The sequence below is a fragment of the Oncorhynchus mykiss genome, chromosome 18 (genome assembly GCF_013265735.2).
Source record: "Oncorhynchus mykiss isolate Arlee chromosome 18, USDA_OmykA_1.1, whole genome shotgun sequence".
In the NCBI taxonomy this organism is placed as follows: Eukaryota; Metazoa; Chordata; class Actinopteri; order Salmoniformes; family Salmonidae; genus Oncorhynchus; species Oncorhynchus mykiss.
In genome coordinates, this window is record NC_048582.1 from 24,199,506 (window position 1) to 24,221,768 (window position 22,263).

Sequence of the window (22,263 nt, forward strand, 5' to 3'; positions counted from 1 at the left end):
GGGTTTTAAGTGTGGCCTGATTGTAGGATCGGTTAATTAGCCCCGCCTTCCCTTTCCTCTTTCTGGTGAATAGCAATAGAGGAGTCAATCATTCACAGAGATGTTATGACTGTGACTTTATATGTAGTACAAGATGAGGAAGCGTCGGTCTTGTTTACATCGGTACGAACACAGGACGATTGATGGCCGGTCCGGCACACTGACTGCTGATCTGTAGCTCTCACCACTACTAACCTGTCAGAACTAAGAGGTAATGTGTTGTTTTGTCCGATATAAGTTTGTATTTTGATTTTTATCACCACATCCTGTGTATTTGATTATCGATCTAGCGTGCTCTGTCAGTCTTTTACATCATACAGTTGATATATAAAGGCAATTTTCAGACAAGGCAAACTAAATTGAAAGATTTCCATAGTGATAATTAGGTGCTCGATGTCGCCATGGGGATTGTGTTGTTTTAATGACATTTGTCAAGGCTTTCTAGAAGTATGCTATATGCTTTAACCCACTGGCTTATATCCAATCAACGTGTTCACATGCTATTCTTGGTTACTGCATGTGTCTTTGAACTAATCTGTTCAGTTTAACAACAACCTCAGCTATGACATTTTTAAGTTAACTTTTTTTTATTCTCCCACCTTCGTCATACTCTTACACATGTTGATTGCGTTGTGGCATGCGATAAACCATACCACGGCCTTTTGAGGTAGTTAAAATGGGGACATAAAGCCCCATTATAATTTCCCTGTTTGTAGACTTTGTCATGGCACCAGTTGCCATAGCCATTCAGTCATTCAGCTCTCTGTTTTGTCTTTCCTCCTCAAATATGTATTGTGTCGAGGCTCCTCACATTCACAGGTGTGGTGTTAGTTGCCTGCTCTCACCACATGCATGTTTATTTTTCCTCTCAGAGGGCAGCAGTTGCTTTGTCTTCCAACCTAGAGACAGCAGGACCGGATCTGGGGGAAAACGACCACGTATCCAAGCCTCTTCCTTAATATGAGGTGCGAGACTGGAGCCTGAGGGTGATAAACAGGAACAATAAGAAGATCGATCGCAGTATGGCAGCTCTCTGAGATGAGCTCTGTCTGAGATGACGGGGCTTCAGTTCATCTGATCGGAAGATGTTGTTTGTCTGTAGGCAGACTAAGAGAACTGTCGGTGGATTATCTTGGCTGTCCGTTTAAGGTGAAGCTCTCTGTGTGTTGTGATATGGCATACCTGGTTCACACGGCTCACCCTCAGTTCGTCAGCCTGTGGTTGAGCGCCGTGGGTTGGGTCCTTACCGCGGTGACCCTTGGCCTCATCCAGTGGAGGGTCTGGCAGGTGGCCGACTTGACCTTCATCACCTCAGGAGAGGCCTGGGTCGGAATCTGGAGGGTGTGTTTCTATAGCCATACCCTCGTGACCTCGGGATTCAGGGTCATGTATTGTCAGAATATGGCGCTGTCGGACGCCTTCACGCCCCTGGAGGTCGCCACGGCCCAGGTGCTCACTCTAGTAGGGTTGGTCGTGGGGTTCTGTGGGAACGCTGCCGCTGTCTACGCCCTCAGGAACGTCTATTTTGGCCTGGAGAAGCAGACGCCTATCCGCTGTGCGTTCGCAGTGGCTGGTACTCTGTGCTTGTTGTCCGCTGTGTGTTTTCTCATACCTCTCCTGTGGAACCTGAACTCGGTGGTGACCAATCAAACGATCGCGTTCCCGTCGAACTTCCACATGCCCCCTGCACCTGTGACCCAGAACGCTGGGGCAGGGATCGGGGTCGGGATCGTAGGGTCGTTCATGATGATCGTCAGTGGAGTTATCTTCATCTTCTACAGGTTCCCTGTCAAGGTAGGACCCAGAGTGGAGCCGCCTCGTCCAAAGGCGAGACACTTTGATGGGTCAAGTGTTGGGACATTATCCCTACCGTGTCCCACAGACCCAGGAGACAGTCTGATTAACTCTCAGGCCATGGACAATCCTGCCTTCCGCTCTGATGAGCACTTGTGATTGTAGTTTGTTTCTGAAATCAGACATATGATTTGACCATATTCAATGTTGTATTTGATGTGACATAAAGGAATAGCCGTTTGATGCAACTATGTGTTTCGTATGAGAATCCCCCCCCCCCCCCCCCCCCACGACCTCCGAACAAGTGACATCAACAAGGTATCATAGCTTTCACCTTTGATTCACCTAGTCTGTTATATGGAAAGAGCAGGGGTTCTTAGTGTTTTGTATACTCAGTGTACACCCATTATGATTCTTGAAGAATATAACTTAGAAATGCGCCATGAGTTCGACTGTTATACCCATCAGAACCCCAAATATAAGCTTGTTTAACTCCGCTTGTTTAACTAACTGTAAACAAACACTGTATAGCGTCAATGCGTTTAAAACTATAATTTTGTTACCCTGGATGGTCAGTCCTCGTATCCATACTTCTGTCTATGGATTTGAGAATGCTGAAGTTTCTCCAGCCCGTCCCTCCAGCTGTTTACCAAAACGGTGGTGGGGTAACCACTTTGCTATTTGTTTGAATTGCAGATTGCCCCTTTAAAATGTGTCAGATTATATGATCCTACATTGATTCGTAACATTCTTATACCGAATGATTTGTGCTGTAGTTGATATCAGAAAAGCACCTTCATTTAATAGTCAAGAGTATTTCACAGTGTGTTTGTGTTGTATTGAGTTAATACTGCTACTGTAGAGAAGCAGTAAATTGGAGGCTACACAAAGACGCACGCTTTCTCTTTTGAGGACATGCTTGCAACACACCTCTTTAGTCATTGCCTTGCAATAGCTCCAAAGGGAGTTTAACAACTGATTACATTAAATGTTTTACATTTCATACTTGTATTGCTGATGCCATTTAATGTGTTTCTTTGTAAATTATGCAGAATTTGTACCGTTTCGGTTTTATTTGATCACATTCAAAATGTGTTCTTCAACTTTTAAGGGCTCTTGACATCCAGGAAACAATATTATACACATGCACAATTCAATCAGAAATAGTTGTGATAAATCATGTGATTTAAAAGAGACCATGTTTGAATCAATACAATCTTATCACACACTGTATTTGTTTTGATGTGGAGTAGCAACGGGATTCTTCCTCGGTCTGGTTTTAGACAGCCCGGCAAGGACCTCAATTATCCTCTATCCCTGGCTGTGCCTTGCAGTCTGCACTCTGTAGAGCTCCCCCACTGACTGGTGAACGCTGGGTAGTTACTGGCTTTGTCCCAAATGGCACCCTATTCCCTATATAGTGCACTACTTTTGACCAGAAACAAATTGTAGTGCACTATAAAAGGAAAAGGGTGCAATTAGGAACACACACACTGTCTGCCCCTATTAGACCACATAGACCACATTGTTTCCTGGTAACGAGGCTTCCGTTAGGGGCCGTAAGGTGTTATCGTGTTCAAGTCAAATATTGGCTCTGGCAGAAAGGTGTTTTGACAGTCGCGGTCCCACAAAATCATATCATCCATTTGATTGTGCTACAGAAGAGGAAGGGATTCGATTTTTTTTCCCCCAAATGTGTTCATTCATTGCTCTTTTTTGATGATTTTAAAGGTTTTCATTCAGGTTTTTTTTTTTACTTGCTCTGATAAATGTAAGTAATGTCCTTGTTAACTACGTTCCCAAAATGAAGACACCAGTGGCCAAGAAGAAGTGATGTGTAATGTGGAGCCTCTCATTCTCATTTGGGCCCCGTTCATGTGAACAGTGCAGGAGAGGAGGCTGAGACTGGCTGTGGCAGGACATATGAGTCCTTGACCAGACCTCTCAAAGCCGGAGTAAGGACAATCACAGTGGGGGTTGTTACTCTGGCTGAAAGTCCGAACAGTCAGATCCTGTGGACAGCACACTGTGTTGGAAAAATCTATTTTGTTCCCTCCCATCAGGGGTCCAACACTTTTTTTCCAACACTCATTGAGAGGATTGGTTGTGGTCTGGCTAATAGATGCAGAGGACTTTATAGTGGGCAGGACACACTCTCATCATGGGCAGAATGAGGATATTAAAGCACCTGACTGTGGGTTTAGTCTCTAGTCCAGGGCTATCCAACCCTGTTCCTGGAGAGCTACCCTCCTGTAGGTTTTTGCTCCAACCCCAGCTGTTATTAACCTGGTTCAGCTTAACAACCGGCTAATTATTAGAATCAGGTGCCCTAGATTAGGGTTGGAGTGAAAACCTAGGGGACAGTAGCTGTCCAGGGACAGGGTTAACTTGGAGAGCCCTGGTCTAGTCTATAGTTAGCATAGTGTTACTACAGCATAACTGCGTGGCATAGTGCTGTTGGCTGACGTAAATCTCAGACATTAAGGTAGAAGGTTGAAAGGTGATGACAGGTTTATTGTTTTGTAGATGTTGTGTAACATGTTCTGGATTCCCCACCATTGTGTAATCACTCGCCCTGGCATTGAAGTTCTTAGTTATTGTCCCCAGGGCATCGACTTCATTGCGTTACCACCTCCTTATTGCCTTCAGCATAATGTTTCAGGGGGGGAAATATTGAATTTTTTACATTTTTATTTTTTTTTAACTTATTTAACCAGGTAGGCCAGCTGACAACGAGTTCTCGTTTACAACTGCGACCTAGCCAAGATAAAGCAAAGCAGTGCGACACAGACAACGGGGCGGCAGGTAGCCTAGTGGTTAGAGTTACACATGGAATAAACAAATGTACAGTCCTTGACGCAATAGAAAAGTCTATATACAGTGTGTGCAAATGAAGTAAGATTAGGGAGGTAAGGCAATTAAATAGGCCATAGTGGTGAAATAATTGCAATTTACACTGGAGTGATAGATGTGCAGAAGATGAATGTGCAAGTAGAGATACTGGGGTGCAAAGGAGCAAAAATAATATGAGGTAGTTGGATGGGCTATTTACAGATGGGCTATATACAGGTGCAGTGATCTGTAAGCTGCTCTGACAGCTGGTGCTTAAAGTTAGTGAGGGAGATTTGAGTCTCCAGCTTCAGTGATTTTTGCAGTTTGTTCCAGACATTGGCAGCAGAGAACTGGAAGGAAAGGTGGCCAAAGGAGGAATTGGCTTTGGGGGTGACCAGTGAAATATACCTGCTGGAGCGCGTGCTATGGGTGGGTGTTGCTATGGTGACCAGTGAGCTGAGAATAGGCGGAGCTTTACCTAGCAAAGACTTATAAATTACCTGGAGCCAGTGGGTTTGGCGACGAATATCATCAAGTTTGCGGACGACACAACAGTGGTATGCTTGATTACCACCAACAACGACGAGACGGCCTACAAGGAGGAGGTGAGGGCCCTCGGAGTGTGGTGTCAGGAAAATAACCTCCCACTCAACGTCAACAAAACTAAGGAGATGATTGTGGACTTCAGGAAACAGCAGAGGGAACACCCCCCTATCCACATAGATGGAACAGTAGTGGAGAGGGTAGTAAGTTTTAAGTTCCTCGGCGTACACATCACAGACAAACTGAATTGGTCCACCCACACAGACAGCATCGTGAAGAAGGCGCAGCAGCGCCTCTTCAACCTCAGGAGGCTGAGGAAATTTGGCTTGTCACCAAAAGCACTCTCAAACTTCTACAGATGCACAATCGAGAGCATCCTGTCGAGCTGTGTCACCGCCTGGTACGGCAACTGCTCCGCCCACAACCGTAAGGCTCTCCAGAGGGTAGTGAGGTCTGCACAACGCATCACCGGGGGCAACTACCTGCCCTCCAGGACACCTACACCACCCGATGTCACAGGAAGGCCATAAAGATCATCAAGGACAACAACCACCCGAGCCACTGCCTGTTCACCCCGCTATCATCCAGAAGGCGAGGTCAGTACAGGTGCATCAAAGCTGGGACCGAGAGACTGAAAAACAGCTTCTATCTCAAGGCCATCAGACTGTTAAACAGCCACCACTAACATTGAGTGGCTGCTGCCAACACACTGACTCAACTCCAGCCACTTTAATAATGGGAATTGATGGGAAATTATGTAAAATATATCACTAGCCACTTTAAACAATGCTACCTAATATAATGTTTACATACCCTACATTATTCATCTCATATGTATACGTATGTACTGTACTCTATATCATCTACTGCATCTTTATGTAATACATGTATCACTAGCCACTTTAACTATGCCACTTTGTTTACATACTCATCTCATATGTATTTACTGTACTCGATACCATCTACTGCATCTTGCCTATGCCGCTCTGTATCATCACTCATTCATATATCTTTATGTACATATTCTTTATCCCTTTACACTTGTGTGTGTATAAGGTAGTAGTTTTGGAATTGTTAGCTAGATTACTTGTTGGTTATTACTGCGTTGTCGGAACTAGAAGCACAAGCATTTCGCTACACTCGCATTAACATCTGCTAACCATGTGTATGTGACAAATAAAATTTGATTTGATTTGAATATGAAGTGTGGGCCAGCCAACGAGAGCACACAGGTCGCAGTGGTGGGTAGTATATGGGGCTTTGGTGATAAAACGGATGACACTGTGATAGACTGCATCCAATTTGCTGAGTAGAGTGTTGGAGGCTATTTTGTAAATGACTTCGCTGAAGTCAAGGATCGGTAGGATAGTCAGTTTACGAGGGTATGTTTGGCAGCATGAGTGAAGGATTTTTTGTTGCGAAATAGGATGTAAGACCGTACATCCAGTACAATTATTTTTGTAATTGAGTCTGTAACAATACTAAAGTTGTTACAGTAAAGTTGATAGTGAAGGAATATATCGATGCAACTCATTGAACTTCATTGATCCAGACCCAAATCCTCAACCTAACCTGTCCTTAACCCGTAACCCAAACCCTAATCGTCAATAGTGATAACCCTAACCACCCTGACCCTAATCATTAACCACCAAGCGATAGACATATCCCACAAGGCATTTCACAATCTGCTGAGAAAGGAGCATAACTTTATCAGCACTGTACAACAGAGCTGTTGTGGTTTTCTGTGAGATTGAGGTAGGATAGAATGGTTTCGAATGTTCCCTTTCATTGTGTTTCAAAGTGACATGTGACAACAGAGCCGTTTAACATATAGTGGTTGTCTTCATGTGTTTCTCTGATGCAGGACCAACCACTGCCTATGATAGATCAAGCGATTAACATAGGAAACTATAATGACTTCCATTGTGAGGGGACAACAATGGGATCTTTCAGATGACAACATGGACACAGGAGGCGGTGGGGAGCAAATCGAGCATTTCAAAGTCCAGGCGGGTTCTCGTAATGTGAAGACCTGAAAGGAACTGTAGCAGAGCACACTCAGAAGCAAGTTTGTGTCCCAAATGGTGCCCTATTCCTTAAATAGTGCAGTACTTTTAACCAGCTCCCTATGGGTCCTGGTCAAAAGTAATGCACTGCATAGGGAACATGGTCTCATTTGGAGATTAAATTATAGCATTGAAATAGACAGGAAGTATTTTATGGCTGTTGTTTCCGCTTGGCCATGTAGGGAACCCTTGAGAAAGAGATTAATTTCTCAATGGGACTCACCTGGCTAAATAAATAAAGGAGAAATTATATTAAAAAATGGAAGTATAAGAACATGACCTGCCTGAGCAAGCTTGTGTGTAATGGGCGATGTCTAGGAAATCTGACATTCCTCACATTACGTATCATTATTATGATGTTCATTAACTACAGCTTAGCCCAGGAGCCAAGACCGAAATCAGCGGGAATTAGACTTCAGCTCCGTTTCCACTGGACTTGGTCTGTCACCTCACCTTACTTAAACTCACTTCCTCCTCGTTGTCTAGCAACAGTTTGAGCTTGTGTAACACAAGCAAGTGGTTTGTGAGCTTAGGAATGAATCGTGGTCAGGTTTTTGTCAGGTTTTTTCTTTATTTGATAATATCAACTTTTGTTATGTACAGATTTCTCCACACTATGGATATAACTGATATAGGGATATGTAGCCCTGTGGCACTATAATGTCTGATCAATTCAGAGTCAGAAAACCACTACAGAGGAATATACAAGATAATGTATATTGATATATATATATCTGATATAATGTATGTGGTAAATCTGTAATATTGGCCTCTAACTAGAGAGAATGTATAGTGGACATTTCAGCAGAAATGCAACGAATACAATCAGATCCTCAAATATCCATGAAGTCATTGTCTTGTCCAGTTGTTGCAATCAAGTCCTTATATTTTAAAACACACATTCCCAAATGCTTAGTACATTCCTCACATGAATTCTTACTTGCTTTCTACAATATAGTGTTATACCTTTTCTCTTTGTTCCATTTACAATTTGTATGATTCATTATTCCTGTAATGCATTGTTGATTGAGTAACTGTGTAGGCTATAAAAAGGGATACATTTTTTTATGGCCTTGCTAGTGAGAAATCAGCTTCATTCATTCTGGCTTCATGTAGTTATTGGACAATAATGATGACAGATGCTGTAAAAAATCATTTGTATTGTGATAAGATATGATATCCAAGACAATCATTGACATTGACATACAGAATATTCAACCTTGGTCAGAATAGTTTACAGTCATTTCACAGACAAAATACTGCTTGTCATCAAATTCTCTGGCACCATTGCACTCTATCTCTTACACAGTACCAAGGAAGAAATGGCAGCTTTAAAAGCTTTAGTCTCTTTGGTTCCATCAAGAATTTCTGTTTGATAAATGTAGGTGATATTTTTGCAAACATGGCATGCACCAAACCCTGTTTGAGTGATTGAAATAAATACCACCATTGTGTGCAAATTCTGTCTCAGAATATGAAGAAAGATTTGTCCCAGCAAAAGTACTCAATAACTAACTATAGCTAATGTAAATAAGCATGAAAAAGCTTTAGATAAGCAGTGTTTTATTCACCATCGATAGAGAAAGGGCAGAGGCTACTGAGAATACTGTTCTCACTTTTCAATAGCTCATCAAACATATTCCATGGACCTCTTCCTATGTGGGGTATTGGTACTGTGTACGTGTGTATGTCTTCTCTGTAGTGGTATAGGCATTTGTAAGGTGCAGGGCTCCTCTTGAAGGCACACGCAGGAGGTGACCAGCAGAGAGCCAGCCACCAGGTGTAGAAACCCCGCCGTCCAGCCACAGAACAGGGCATCCCCAAACTCCCAGCGTGGCACGATTGCCGGCACGGCCTCATCAAAGAACCGCATGACCGTCAGGTGAGCGATGTAAGACACGGGTATGAGACCCAGTATCCCTGCGACCAAGCACAATATCCCCCCCAGCATCTTCATCAATCTCTTCACCCTCAAACCCTCAGGCCCCTGGTTGCAGCTGTTGATCCAGTAGATTCCAGGAATGGCTAGCAGGAGACCCAGGAGGCCCGTGGCCACTGTTACACACATGAGGATCCGGGCTAGTTTGATGTCCGGAGGCAGGCCGAGGAGACTGTCATAGGGTCTGCACTCCAGAATTCCAAGGTCCTGCACCACACATGTCTCCCACAGGCCCAGCTCGTAGCTCTCCGCGGGCAGCAGGTCGGTGGACAGGGTCAGCCAGGTGGACATGGTGGTGGTGACCAGCGAGCAGATCCAGGCACCAATAGAGAAGAAGACCCCGAGGAGTTCCATAGCGCACACCCCCGGATCCATAGTGCTGCCCACTCTGAGTGGCCACTCTCTGGCTCCCGAGATGCCTGCTCTCCCTGTCTCTCTGTGCCACAGTCAACTGCAGCCAGGACTCCTGACTGCTTCTCTCTGTTCCTGTCCTTCTGAACTGCAGCCAGTTGAAGCGAGAGGAAGCCACGGCCAGTAGGTTCCGATCGAGGCTCAATTTGTTCAAAAGACCGTACACCCAATTAGGGTTTACTACTACCAGCATGGGCTGGGAGGGAGTAACTTCTTCAAACGATCAGTAGCTCACTCACATGCACGCATCATCTGCAGTTGAGAGGAGGAAAGCAGCGGCTTGATGACATGTTGCCCTCCCCTTGGAGGCTGCTATACTCAGTGGTCAGGAGAGAGTGACTGAGTGAGAGTCAGACGCATTGAACAACAGCATCATTCAGATCTATGGTGCTGTCCATTTCCACACACACAGGATGCTTTTAAAATGCAGACAGGATGTTATAAAAATACTGATTTATTTCACAAAATGTACACACACACACATAGGGGTGTTGTGAGGATGGGGTATAGTGGGGGCATAATGGAGGGAGGCATAATGATTCTCATCTGGAACAATTTTGCATTTTTCAAACACCTGAAAGAACCTTTCCCTGCAATCTAGAGCCATAATCATAATGCCTAATTCTATGTAAAAAAAAATATTATATTACAGAGAAACAGCAAAATATTTGTTTTGATTTATTCATCAAGAAGGAATCAATAGGCTACATAGCTTGATCAAGTTATACTGAACAAAAATGTAAACGTAACGTGCAACAAATTCATCGATTTTACAATGTTACTGTTCATATAAGGAAATGAGTCAATTCAAATGAATTCATTAGGCCCTAATCTATGGATTTCACATGACTGGGCAGGGGTGTAGCCTTGGGTGGGCCTGGGAGGGCATAGGCCAACCCACTGGGGAGCCAGGCTGAGCCAATCCGAATGAGTTTTCCCTCACAAAAAGGGCTTTATTACAGACAGAAATACTCATCAGTTTCATCAGCTGTCCGGGTGGCTGGTCTCAGACGATCCCGCAGGTGAAGAAGCTGGATGTGAAGGTTCTGGGCTGGCGTGGTTACACGTGGTCTGCGCTTGTGAGGCCGGTTGGACGTACTGATAAATTCTCTTAAACGACGTTGGAGACAGTTAATGTGCCCTTTATGGGCATGACGCCACTGAACACACACACACGCACACGGTGAAAATGCTATTTCTTCTCACTACTAACTTTGTCTCTTTAGAAACTGTGGGGCACCATGGAGTGTTGCCAGGGAGATGAGATTAAGTAAGAATAAAACTGACTGTGTGTACCTTTTTAAAATAAGGCTGATGGAAATGGGAGAAGACATCAGATTATTAGGTTGCTATGTCAACTCAAAAGACAAAACAAGCTATGCTGCTACTTGGGCATTGACATGTCATCTATAGATTTAGGAGAGATTTAGGAGGCTCTGAATTGATCTAATACATTCAATAGCCTGTTTATGAAGTGCTATTTTAAAGAAATCAAGTGATTGTTTTACTATACAGAGGTACTCAAAGTGGTGCATTTATTTGATGTGGAACAATATCCGGTGATACGTTCCTTTTTCCTGTATCAGATCTCTGACATACAGAGCTTGTGACCCAAGTAGGAGGCTGAATATGCAGGCCATGTCAAGGAGAGAAGAACAAACATTTTCAACACACAATAGTACGCAAATGACCCTCTTTATAGAGGCGGTTTAGTGGTCTGGTGGTCTCTCTGAGTGAACAGTAGCCTACGCACTGATATGAATGAACGGATTAAAATAAAAATATTTTTATTTCAGCCACAAGGTGTCACTATTTCACTACTCACAATTCCACCTTCATGCGTTGACAGGTTGAGCAAATGCATTGTGGGAAGCAGAAATCTATGACGTCCTCTTCTCTCTTTTCTAAACAGGTTTGGCCGGCGATAACCTAACACAGTATCAAAATGCATTCAATATTGATGATTATATAGCTAAGAGATATAGATGTCTTTATTTTGAGGAGTCGGGTTGTGTGAACAATGGACGGAGACGGTAAGCATGCATTTCATAGCATGTCTAATAATTAATAAAGGTTGACGCATATCTGGCCAAATCTTAACTAGAATTAACGTTAACATTATTGGTCTCATTACATCCATATCTACTTGCTATAGCTAGCTATATCTAATAGCTACATGAAGGCATATGTCGCTGTCACTGATCAATGATTTGTAATTCAGTATTCATGCATGGCCCTCAAGTAGCTAGCCTACTCTTGTATTCTTGACTGCTCAGTAGCGTTACTGTTTTCACTGCTTCTGCATGACGTAGACCCCCAGAGGAAAAAAAAACAGCACAGAATTATAGCGACCATTTATCCAAGTAAGCTGCTAATGTAGTTATGTGCAATAAAATGCTAATAAGAACATAAAAATAGGGCCCACTGTCTGCCCTGGACAAATGTCCAAACTGAAGCTAAAACTTGGACACAGTATCACAAGGTCTGTCTGGTGATCCGAATCCCAAGAATTACAATTTTATACATCTCATGGGCATTATTGGCAGCATAGTGCTTCATACCGTGTTGAGAATCAGAGACCTGCCTTGGCTGGGTTCGCGGTCTCTTCAACCTCTTGTCTGTGTGTGTCTTTTAGAGGGGTTGGGATAAAGCATAAGTTTATCTCTGTTGGACATGTGTGAAGGTCTTCATTAGACAATAAAAACCAAATCTTATTTTGTCTCTCTGTCCAGGGGCCAGCAGTACTGGGGCCACTCCCTCAGAGGAGATGAATGGTACTGGGAATCTGATGGACTTCCTGGACGAGCCCTTCCCTGACGTCAGCACCTACGAAGACTTCCACACCATTGACTGGCTCCGGGAGAAGTCACGCGACACAGACCGCCATAGGAAGGTGAGGGGAACACACACACCCACACCCACACACACACACACCCACACCCAGCTCTACACTCTAAGCATTTTCTTCTTCTTCTTCCCCAGAGGATATAATTCTTCTTCTTCATCCTCTTCTTCATCATCGTCATCACCATAGAAAAACTCTTGATGTCCACCTGATTATGTTAACCTGATGATCTGTTGAATCTGCCGCTGATGGTTGATTGATGGTTGATTTGATGGTTGTTCTAGATCACCACCAAGAGTAAGGAGTCTTACTGGGAGCTGATTAAGAGTCTTCTGGATGCCTGGTCAGGATGGGTGGTGATGCTGCTCATAGGAATGCTCACAGGTAGGAACTGAGGAGGCATCCTGCAAAAAGTCTGACCTCTTCTCTAGTCTCTTGTAGTATGGCGCACATGAGATTTGCTTCTGGGTGCCGGGATTCATACTGCACACACATGACATGACACGTGGCTCTCTTAACAAACAATCAAAAGTCACACAGCCAGAGTCTGGTTTGAATCCTTTTGATAGGCTTGCCTGTTTCCTTGCTTAGTGTGATCTGTGATCTCGTGCTGTGTGTCCTCCCGTGTAGGCACGCTGGCTGGAGTGATCGACCTGGCTGTGGACTGGATGACCGACCTGAAAGAAGGGGTGTGTCTGTCTGCATTCTACTATAGCCATGAGCAGTGCTGCTGGACCTCCAACGAGACCACCTTCGACGACAGAGACAAGTGTCCGCAGTGGCAGAAGTGGGCCGAGCTGATGACCGGTCACTCTGAGGTCAGCAGATCACTAAACCGCTAACCAGACGTCCTCTTGATTTAAAGCCACATTACTGAGTTTGCGTTTTAGCCCGACGAATGGCAGCGAACGGAGTGTAACCTCTCTCAGTTTCTGAGGTTTATCTTGGTGTTTGTTGTGGTAGCGGGTGGGATGATTGTGTACCAGGTCCTTAAACCCATAAATCCCACCTGTTCTTGTTTCTCCAGGGTGCCGGGGCGTATGTGTTGAATTACTTCCTGTATGTGTTGTGGGCGCTGTTATTCTCTTTCCTGGCTGTGTCTCTAGTAAGAGTCTTTGCCCCCTACGCCTGTGGGTCAGGTATACCTGAGGTGAGTGTTTTGAAATGGTAGCGTTCACAAATAGAAAATAACCGTGCCTATAGTATTTGAAATACTTCGTTTTCATTGGCTGAAAAGAGTGTGCATTCATTTCCGATAACTGCACAGTTGCAAAGGTTATCCCAGTGAGGGGACGCTGTGTGTCGTCTTGTGTAGATCAAAACCATCCTGAGTGGGTTCATCATCCGGGGGTACCTGGGGAAGTGGACCCTGCTGATCAAGACGGTGACCCTGGTCCTGGCTGTGTCCTCCGGGCTCAGCCTGGGGAAGGAGGGGCCCCTGGTCCACGTGGCCTGCTGCTGTGGTAACCTCTTCTGCTCCCTGTTCTCCAAGTACAGCAAGAACGAGGGCAAGCGCAGAGAGGTACAGTAATAGCCCATTACGCTCCCATTTCTGCGGAAATAATACAATTTGGGTATTTAGTTGTAGTCTGTATGCCACTCGGCTTGTCATTTGTGCAGGTGTTATCGGCTGCTGCTGCTGCTGGGGTGTCCGTGGCTTTTGGAGCTCCGATTGGAGGAGTTCTCTTCAGCCTGGAGGAGGTGTTGTATACTTAAGTCTGTTATATCACCTGCTGTGTCCATTCATTCAATCAATCAAATGTCATCTCACTTCCAGATATGTCACTGTTATTCTTTTTGATCCATTGCCTTTGAAATGCTAAAGTGTTTCAGTTGAACTGCCGTCGCTATGTAACCTCTGTCCTCTTCAGGTGAGTTACTACTTCCCTCTGAAGACTCTGTGGCGCTCCTTCTTCGCTGCGTTGGTGGCAGCCTTCACCCTGCGCGCCATCAACCCGTTCGGCAACAGCCGTCTGGTCCTGTTCTACGTGGAGTACCACACCCCCTGGTACATGGCTGAGCTGGTCCCCTTCATCCTGCTGGGGGTGTTCGGGGGCCTCTGGGGAACCCTCTTCATCCGGGGGAACATCGCCTGGTGTAGGAGGAGGAAGACCACTTTGCTGGGGAAGTACCCCGTTCTAGAGGTAACGAACTGTGGCACCCTATTCCATCTACTTTGTGCATGATACAAGTCATTTTTCCAACTATTGTCTACAGACAGATTATTTAACTTATAATTCACTGTATCACAATTCCAGTGTGTCAGAAGTTTACATACACTAAGTTAACTGTGCCTTTAAACAGCTATTCCCGAAAAGTATGTCATGGTTTTAGAAGCTTCTGATAGGCTAATTTACATAATTTGAATCAATTGGAGGTCTACCTGTGGATGTATTTCAAGGCCTACTTTCAAACCCAGTGCCTCTTTGCTTGACATCATGGGAAAATCAAAAGAAATCAGCCAAGACCTCTGAAAAAAGTTGTAGAGGAGCAATTTCCAAACGCCTTGAGGTACAACGTTCATGTGTACAAACAATAGTACGCAAGTTTAAACACCATGGGACCACGCAGCCGTCATACCGCTCAGGAAGGAGACGCGTTCTGTCTCGTTGAGATGAACGTACTTTGGTGCGAAAAGTGCAAATCAATCCCAGAACAACAGCAAAGGACCTTGTGAAGATGCTGGAGGAAACAGGTACAAAAGTATCAATATCCACCTTAAAACGAGTCCTATATCGACATAACCTGAAAGGCCGCTCAGCAAGGAAGAAGCCACTGCTCCAAAATCACCATAAAAAAGGCAGACTACGGTTTGCAACTGAACATGGGGACAAAGATCGTACTTTTTGGAGAAATGTTCTCTGGTCTGATGAAACAAAAATATAACTTTTTGGACATTGTTATGTTTGGAGGAAAAAGGGGAAGGCTTGCAAGCCGAAGAACACCATCCCAACTGTGAAGCACGGGGGTGGCAGCATCATGTTGTGGGGGTGCTTTGCTGCAGGAGGGACTGGTGCACTTCACAAAATAGATGGCATATGAGGAATGAAAATGATGTGGATATATTGAAGCAACATCTCAAGACATCAGTCAGGAAGTTAAAACTTGGTCACAAATGGGTCTTCCAAATGGACAATGACCCCAGGCATACTTCCAAAGTTGTTGCAAAATGGCTTAAGTACAACAAAGTCAAGGTATTGGAGTGGCCATCACAAAGCCCTGACCTCAATCCCATAGAAAATTTGTGGGCAGAACTGAAAAAGTGTATGTGAGCAAGAAGGCCTACAAATCTGACTCAATTACACCAGCTGTGTCAGGAGGAATGGACCAAAATTCACCCAACTTATTGTGGGAAGCTTGTGGATAGCTACCCAAAACGTTTGACACAAGTTAAACAATTTAAAGTCAATGCTACCAAATACTAATTGAGTGTACGTAAACTTCTGACCCACTGGGAATGTGATGAAAGAAATAAAAGCTGAAATAAATCATTCTCTCTAATATTATTCTGACATTTCACATTCTTAAAATAAAGTGGTGATCCTAACTGACCTATGACAGGGAATTTTTACTAGGATTAAATGTCAGGAATTGTGAAACTGAGTTTAAATGTATTTGGCTAAGGTGTATGTATACCTCCGACTTCAACTGTAACTAAGTTGCTCTGGATAAGAGCAACTGCTAAATGACTCAAATGTAATGCCAGTTTCTGCTTCTTGCTTTTTGGGATCTTTGCCGGTTTACTGTAAAGCACCTTATGAGAACTGCTGATTTCAAAAGGGCTTCATCAATAAACGTGATTGATTTGATTGATTTAAGGTGATCGTGATAACGGGTATCACCGCGGTCCTGGCGTTCCCTAACCCGTACACGCGGCGCAGCACCAGCGAGCTCATCTCCGAGCTGTTCAACGACTGCGGTGCGCTGGAGTCCTCTCAGCTGTGTGACTACGTTAATAACCCCAACATGAGCCGTCCGGTGGACGACATCCCAGACCGCCCTGCTGGACCCGGGGTCTACAGCGCTCTGTGGCAGCTGGCCCTGGCGCTTATCTTTAAGATAGTTATTACGATCTTCACCTTTGGCATGAAGGTCAGTATGCTGTACGGCATGGCTAGATGGGGGTTATGATAGCTGATAGCTATGAAATGTTACCGAACTGCTTATGAATGCATTATGTATGAGATATGAAAATGTTAGGTCCTTTTATGTAGGTGCCCTTCAAATAAAGTGTTGCCACGTTTTGATCCCAGGTATTGTGAGTATGGTCACCGTGCTCTTGGGGGATTGTGTTCAGATCACTTCTCAACCGTGTTGTTTTATGTCCTCTGTGTTGTCTTCAGATCACCTCTCAACCATGTTGTTTTATGTCCTCTGTGTTGTCTTCAGATCACTTCTCAACCATGTTGTTTTATGTCCTCTGTGTTGTCTTCAGATCACTTCTCAACCATGTTGTTTTATGTCCTCTGTGTTGTCTTCAGATCACTTCTCAACCATGTTGTTTTATGTCCTCTGTGTTGTCTTCAGATCACCTCTCAACCATGTTGTTTTATGTCCTCTGTGTTGTCTTCAGATCACCTCTCAACCGTGTTGTTTTATGTCCTCTGTGTTGTCTTCAGATCACTTCTCAACCATGTTGTTTTATGTCCTCTGTGTTGTCTTCAGATCACTTCTCAACCATGTTGTTTTATGTCCTCTGTGTTGTCTTCAGATCACCTCTCAACCATGTTGTTTTATGTCCTCTGTGTTGTCTTCAGATCACTTCTCAACCATGTTGTTTTATGTCCTCTGTGTTGTCTTCAGATCACTTCTCAACCATGTTGTTTTATGTCCTCTGTCTTCAGATCACTTCTCAACCATGTTGTTTTATGTCCTCTGTGTTGTCTTCAGATCACCTCTCAACCATGTTGTTTTATGTCCTCTGTGTTGTCTTCAGATCACCTCTCAACCATGTTGTTTTATGTCCTCTGTCTTCAGATCACCTCTCAACCATGTTGTTTTATGTCCTCTGTCTTCAGATCACTTCTCAACCATGTTGTTTTATGTCCTCTGTGTTGTGTTCAGATCCCGTCTGGGCTGTTTATCCCCAGTATGGCTGTGGGGGCCATCGCTGGGCGAATCGTAGGCATCGCTGTGGAGCAGATGGCCTACCATCACCACGACTGGATCATCTTTAAGAACTGGTGTCGTCCCGGGGCCGACTGTGTTACCCCAGGCCTCTACGCTATGGTGGGCGCTGCCGCATGTCTGGGTGAGTTATCATCAGGGTTGTGTTCATTAGGCACCAAACGGAAGAAGACAGACTGAAACAGAGAGGGATTACTCTATAAAATAAACACTCAGGTCATCAACTTTTGTTTTGTTGTTTATAGGAGGTGTGACCCGGATGACCGTGTCCCTGGTGGTCATTATGTTTGAGCTGACCGGTGGTCTGGAGTACATCGTCCCCCTCATGGCCGCAGCCGTCACCAGTAAGTGGGTAGCGGACGCCTTTGGGAAGGAGGGTATCTACGAGTCCCACATCCAACTCAACGGCTACCCCTACCTGGACGTCAGGGACGAGTTCACGCACAGGTATTACGGGATACATATTAGGAACTTTGTCATTCCTCCTCCTCAGGGGAGGAGCCTCACACCTCCCCTAGTCCAAGTCTCAACCCTGCATTAGTCAAGAGTCAACCCTTCTCAAAGGGCTGGTTTTACCAGACACAAAAGCATAGTCCTGAACTAAAAATATATTTCAATGGAGATTCTCCATGCTTTTGCTTCCAGGAGTTGGATTAATCTGTGTCTGAGAAACAGACCCTAAGAATTCCCAATATGTGATCCATACACAGGACCCTGGCCACGGATGTGATGCGTCCCAGGCGCAGTGAGCCGCCCCTGGCCGTGTTGACCCAGGACAGCACCACAGTGGAGGACGTGGAGACGCTCATCAAGGACACCGACTACAACGGCTTCCCTGTGGTCGTGTCCCGAGAGTCAGAGCGCCTCATCGGCTTCGTCCAGCGCAGGGAACTCACTGTGGCCATCAGTAAGACATTAACCCTGGCTCTCACGCGCACACACACACACACACACACACACACACACACACACACACACACACACACACACACACACACACACACACACACACACACACACACACACACACACACACACACACACACACACACACATTTTAAATACTTTATTCAAATCCACAAATCACATTACGATCAGAAGGATTCAAACATTTCGAAGGTCTTGGATGCATAGACACTTAAGGATACAAAAAGCACGTTCTCCATACAGCTAGGATGCCCGTAACAGCTGCAAGAGAACAGTACCTTGCTAATTGCTTTGCTCAAGTCTTAAACGGGCCTGCAATCTAAAGGCCGTGTACTGTAAGCCTACAGTATGCAACGTGGCCGAGGCTGCCAAATATCAGTGCTACCGACATGCACTCATATCCAAGGCTGTGCATGCGTGATATGAGGGGCTTGTATTTAAGAAGCTTTTCAGCAAAGGCCCACTCCATCCAACAATCAAATGAGCAACCCACTTCCAAAATGACCTCCTCTCTCTGGCCTCCCTCGACAACATCAATGTCTAGGGTACTAATAAAGGTTCCATTTAACGAAGAATAGTGGGACTGTTACATTAGGTTGTTTTCACCGTGAAATGACAGGCTAAATATTAAAAAAAATGTTTGGAGAACGTGAATTGTAAGTTGTGATCTATAGCTACTGTATGTCCCATATAAAGCCATCAGCATGTGTTGAGCAATACTGTATTTAATGTGTCGGTTCATTATTATCTGTCGTGTCTGAGGAGCCACAGCTGATACTTCTCTCTCTCTCTCTGTCTCTCTGTCTGTCTCTCTCTCTCTCTCTCCCTTAGAGACTGCCCGTCAGAAGCAGGACGGGGTGGTGAGCAGCTCTGTGGTCTACTTCACGGAGGACAACCCCCAGGTGGCCGAGGCCTGCGACCCCCAGCCCCTGAAGCTGCGGCGCATCCTCAACCTCAGCCCCTTCACCGTCACGGACCACACCCCCATGGAGACCGTGGTGGACATCTTCAGAAAGCTGGGCCTCCGACAGTGTCTGGTCACCAGAAGCGGGTGAGTCTGTCATCAGTCAATGAACCAATCAAACATAGTCTTCGTCCACCAGATGAGTTTAGAATGTATTATGTTGCAGTCATCGAGCAGTTGCCCATGAGCGACATACAGTCCAGGGCCCCGGTTTCCCGATAGCGATGGAATTTAGGCTTACGACTGTTTTAACAACGGACCTTTCCTACAACGGCCCGTAAAATGTAACGAATACGTTTCCCAAAACACCACCCAGATAGAACGTTCGCTAAATGCGTTGTTGATGCATTAGCGCAATAATAATGGGATCGAAAGGAAGACGGCGCTGCTGTCGGATCAGCGTTCTCCCTTTCAAATCTTACCTTAACATTAGAATTAATCCACAACACTGACGACAGATCAGCTCCCATGAGATATTATCACCTATGGCAACAAATATTAAAGTGTCTAATTCTAATGCTTACCCTGTAACAATGCACTAAATCAAGTGCAACTTTAGTAACGGTGGCTTTGGGAAACAGCTCAGAGATTTAAGTATGCTCCTTTTGAAGGTTCTAACAATAAACTTAGCCTTGAGATGCTTTTGGGAAAAGGGGCACAGTATTCTAAAGTAGGCTCATTTTACTTTGGTGCTAGATTTATGAAGACTATAGACTCTGTTGAATCATTCCGAGGTTTATTGGATGGTGGAATGATTTCTATTTTGTTTTGTCCCCCCCTCCCCTCTAGGCGTCTGTTGGGCATCATCACTAAGAAGGATGTCCTCCGTCACATGGCCCAGATGATGAACCAGGACCCAGAATCCATCATGTTTAACTAGTTGCCCAAGAAGAAGAAGCTTTATTATCCACAGCACCTCTTTGCCCCTCCCCTCCCTTAGACTGTAAATAGTGAAACGCTACTGTAACCTGTAATAAAGAAAAGTCACCTCTCAAATACAGGCCCCCAGTGTTTAGAATGCAGGGATGGAGCAAGAGGGGTGAAGAAAGAGGGGGATCAGGACTAAGATGGATAAATGCAACAAAGAAAATGGACGGATGAATAAAGTGGGGTGTAAGGACGAAGGAGGAGGATGAATGAAGAGGGTGTGAGGACCAGGAAAGAGGGATCAAGAGGGCGGGGTGGAGGAATAGGGGTGTGAGGACCAAGATGGAGAGATGCCGGAAGAGAGGTGTCAATCATGGCAAGGAGGGAAGCATCTTATGTCTGGGGTGAGTATGTTTTAGTTTGATGTGCTGCTGACGCCATATTTATGTTTTCAGTGACGCTTCAAGGCCGACTGCAACTGACTTCAGTCTAAGTTGTCAATGTTACGTTGGTGGCCCTTAGAACCCATTGTTCCCAGGGTATGTTTCACATGTTGATGTTACTTTGACATTTGCGGCTTCTCAAATGTTTCTCAATATTGAACTGTAATAACATAGTTTTAACACTGGTACTGTATGTATTTGCTAGAAGACCGCGTATCGCGTATCATGTCAATTGATTTAGTTTATCCAGGATGTTTTTTTGTTTTTTTTTGCAATAAAGAATGCACTTTGGAAGAGAAATAGCTGAACCAGAAAACACCACCAAGTACAATGTTTTTCTTGTTACTTTATATTTCTCACTCCATGCTGTCCCTCACCAGTTTCCTAGGTTTTGTTTTAATATGCCGAGGGAATGTATTGTGGAAAACAACTGTGGAACTATTGAACCTGCCTCACTTCCGTTCTGTTTGTTTTATTCTGACGAGCCACTGTGGTTGTGGATTTAGCCACACTAGGTTCTCTTTGTCATTTCATACCGATATTTTTTTTAAATCCATCCATCCATTGTTACTACTGTATTGAGAAACTATCAATTTGTCATTATCTCAAGCAATTGAACACTACTGTAGTGTATATGTATTATTCTAATATGAGCTGTTCAACATTACTGTAACTTGGAACTGGTACAGAAAACGGATATTAGCACTTTTGTTGGTGTTTGTAAATAACGTCTAAGTGATGCACAATATACTATTTGCAATGTTCTGACATTAAAAGGGAGGTTGTGTCAACAAGGATGAGATTGTATTTATGTAATTGTATTATATAACATAGATACAAAGTTTAAGACATAATTCAATTGCGGGAGGCATATGATACTCATCACATGCTAGTAATATATTTGTCATATGTGAGGTTGAAACACAAGGAACCCAGACAAATTAATAATTGAGGGTTGCTATAATAAACTTAGCAAAAAAAGAAACGTCCCCTTTTCAGGACCCTGTCTTTCAAAGATAATTCCTATGCTTGTTCGATGAACCATAAACAATTAATGAACATGCACCTGTGGAACGGTCGTTAAGACATTAACAGCTTACAGATGGTAGGCAATTAAGGTCACAGGTATGAAAACGTACGACACTAAAGAGGCCTTTCTACTGACTCTGAAAAACACCAACAGAAAGATGCCCAGGGCCCCTGCTCATCTGTGTGAACGTGCCTTGGGCATGCTGCAAGGAGGCATGAGGACTGCAGATGTGGCCAGGGCAATAAATTGCAATGTCCGTACTGTGAGAAACCTAAGACAGGGAGACAGGACAGACAGCTGATCATCCTCGCAGTGGCAGACCACGTGTAACAACACCTGCACAGGATCGGTACATCCAAACATCACACCTGACAGGCACAGGATGGTAACAACTGCCCAGTTACACCAGGAACGCACAATCCCTCCCATCAGTGCT

At 44.5% G+C, this 22,263-nt stretch overlaps 3 protein-coding genes across 3 annotated transcripts; 2 read left to right on the forward strand and 1 right to left on the reverse strand.

The window, feature by feature from the left end:
• Window positions 1-68: 68 nt before the first annotated feature.
• On the forward strand, window positions 69-2,109 carry LOC110497103 (claudin-34-like). The gene is made up of 2 exons (XM_021573101.2): window positions 69-250; window positions 912-2,109. Exon 2 carries the CDS (start codon window positions 1,213-1,215, stop codon window positions 1,990-1,992), a length of 780 nt encoding a protein of 259 aa, XP_021428776.2. The 5' UTR covers window positions 69-250; window positions 912-1,212; the 3' UTR covers window positions 1,993-2,109.
• Window positions 2,110-7,838: 5,729 nt separating this feature from the next.
• On the reverse strand, window positions 7,839-9,950 carry LOC110495883 (putative claudin-24). The gene has a single exon (XM_021571394.2). The coding sequence runs from the start codon at window positions 9,586-9,588 to the stop codon at window positions 8,905-8,907; it is 684 nt and encodes a 227-aa protein (XP_021427069.2). The 5' UTR covers window positions 9,589-9,950; the 3' UTR covers window positions 7,839-8,904.
• A 1,529-nt stretch (window positions 9,951-11,479) lies between these two features.
• LOC100653456 (H(+)/Cl(-) exchange transporter 4) lies at window positions 11,480-21,594 on the forward strand. Its single transcript, XM_036952374.1, has 14 exons — window positions 11,480-11,657; window positions 12,357-12,517; window positions 12,754-12,853; window positions 13,100-13,287; window positions 13,497-13,619; window positions 13,785-13,991; window positions 14,090-14,170; window positions 14,341-14,613; window positions 16,289-16,561; window positions 17,534-17,720; window positions 17,842-18,043; window positions 18,307-18,503; window positions 19,355-19,574; window positions 20,277-21,594. The coding sequence occupies exons 1-14, from the start codon at window positions 11,645-11,647 to the stop codon at window positions 20,365-20,367; spliced, it is 2,316 nt and encodes a 771-aa protein (XP_036808269.1). The 5' UTR covers window positions 11,480-11,644; the 3' UTR covers window positions 20,368-21,594.
• Window positions 21,595-22,263: the final 669 nt, after the last annotated feature.

Excerpts from the sequence above, each read along its gene's own strand:
- LOC100653456 (XM_036952374.1), top strand. Across the intron at positions 12,518-12,753 it reads ACACAGACCGCCATAGGAAG|ATCACCACCAAGAGTAAGGA; the intron begins GTGAGGGGAACA and ends TGGTTGTTCTAG. Across the intron at positions 14,171-14,340 it reads TTCTCTTCAGCCTGGAGGAG|GTGAGTTACTACTTCCCTCT; the intron begins GTGTTGTATACT and ends TGTCCTCTTCAG.
- LOC110497103 (XM_021573101.2), top strand. The coding sequence starts at position 1,213 with ATGGCATACCTGGTTCACACGGCTCACCCTCAGTTCGTCAGCCTGTGG.
- LOC110495883 (XM_021571394.2), bottom strand. The coding sequence starts at position 9,588 with ATGGATCCGGGGGTGTGCGCTATGGAACTCCTCGGGGTCTTCTTCTCT.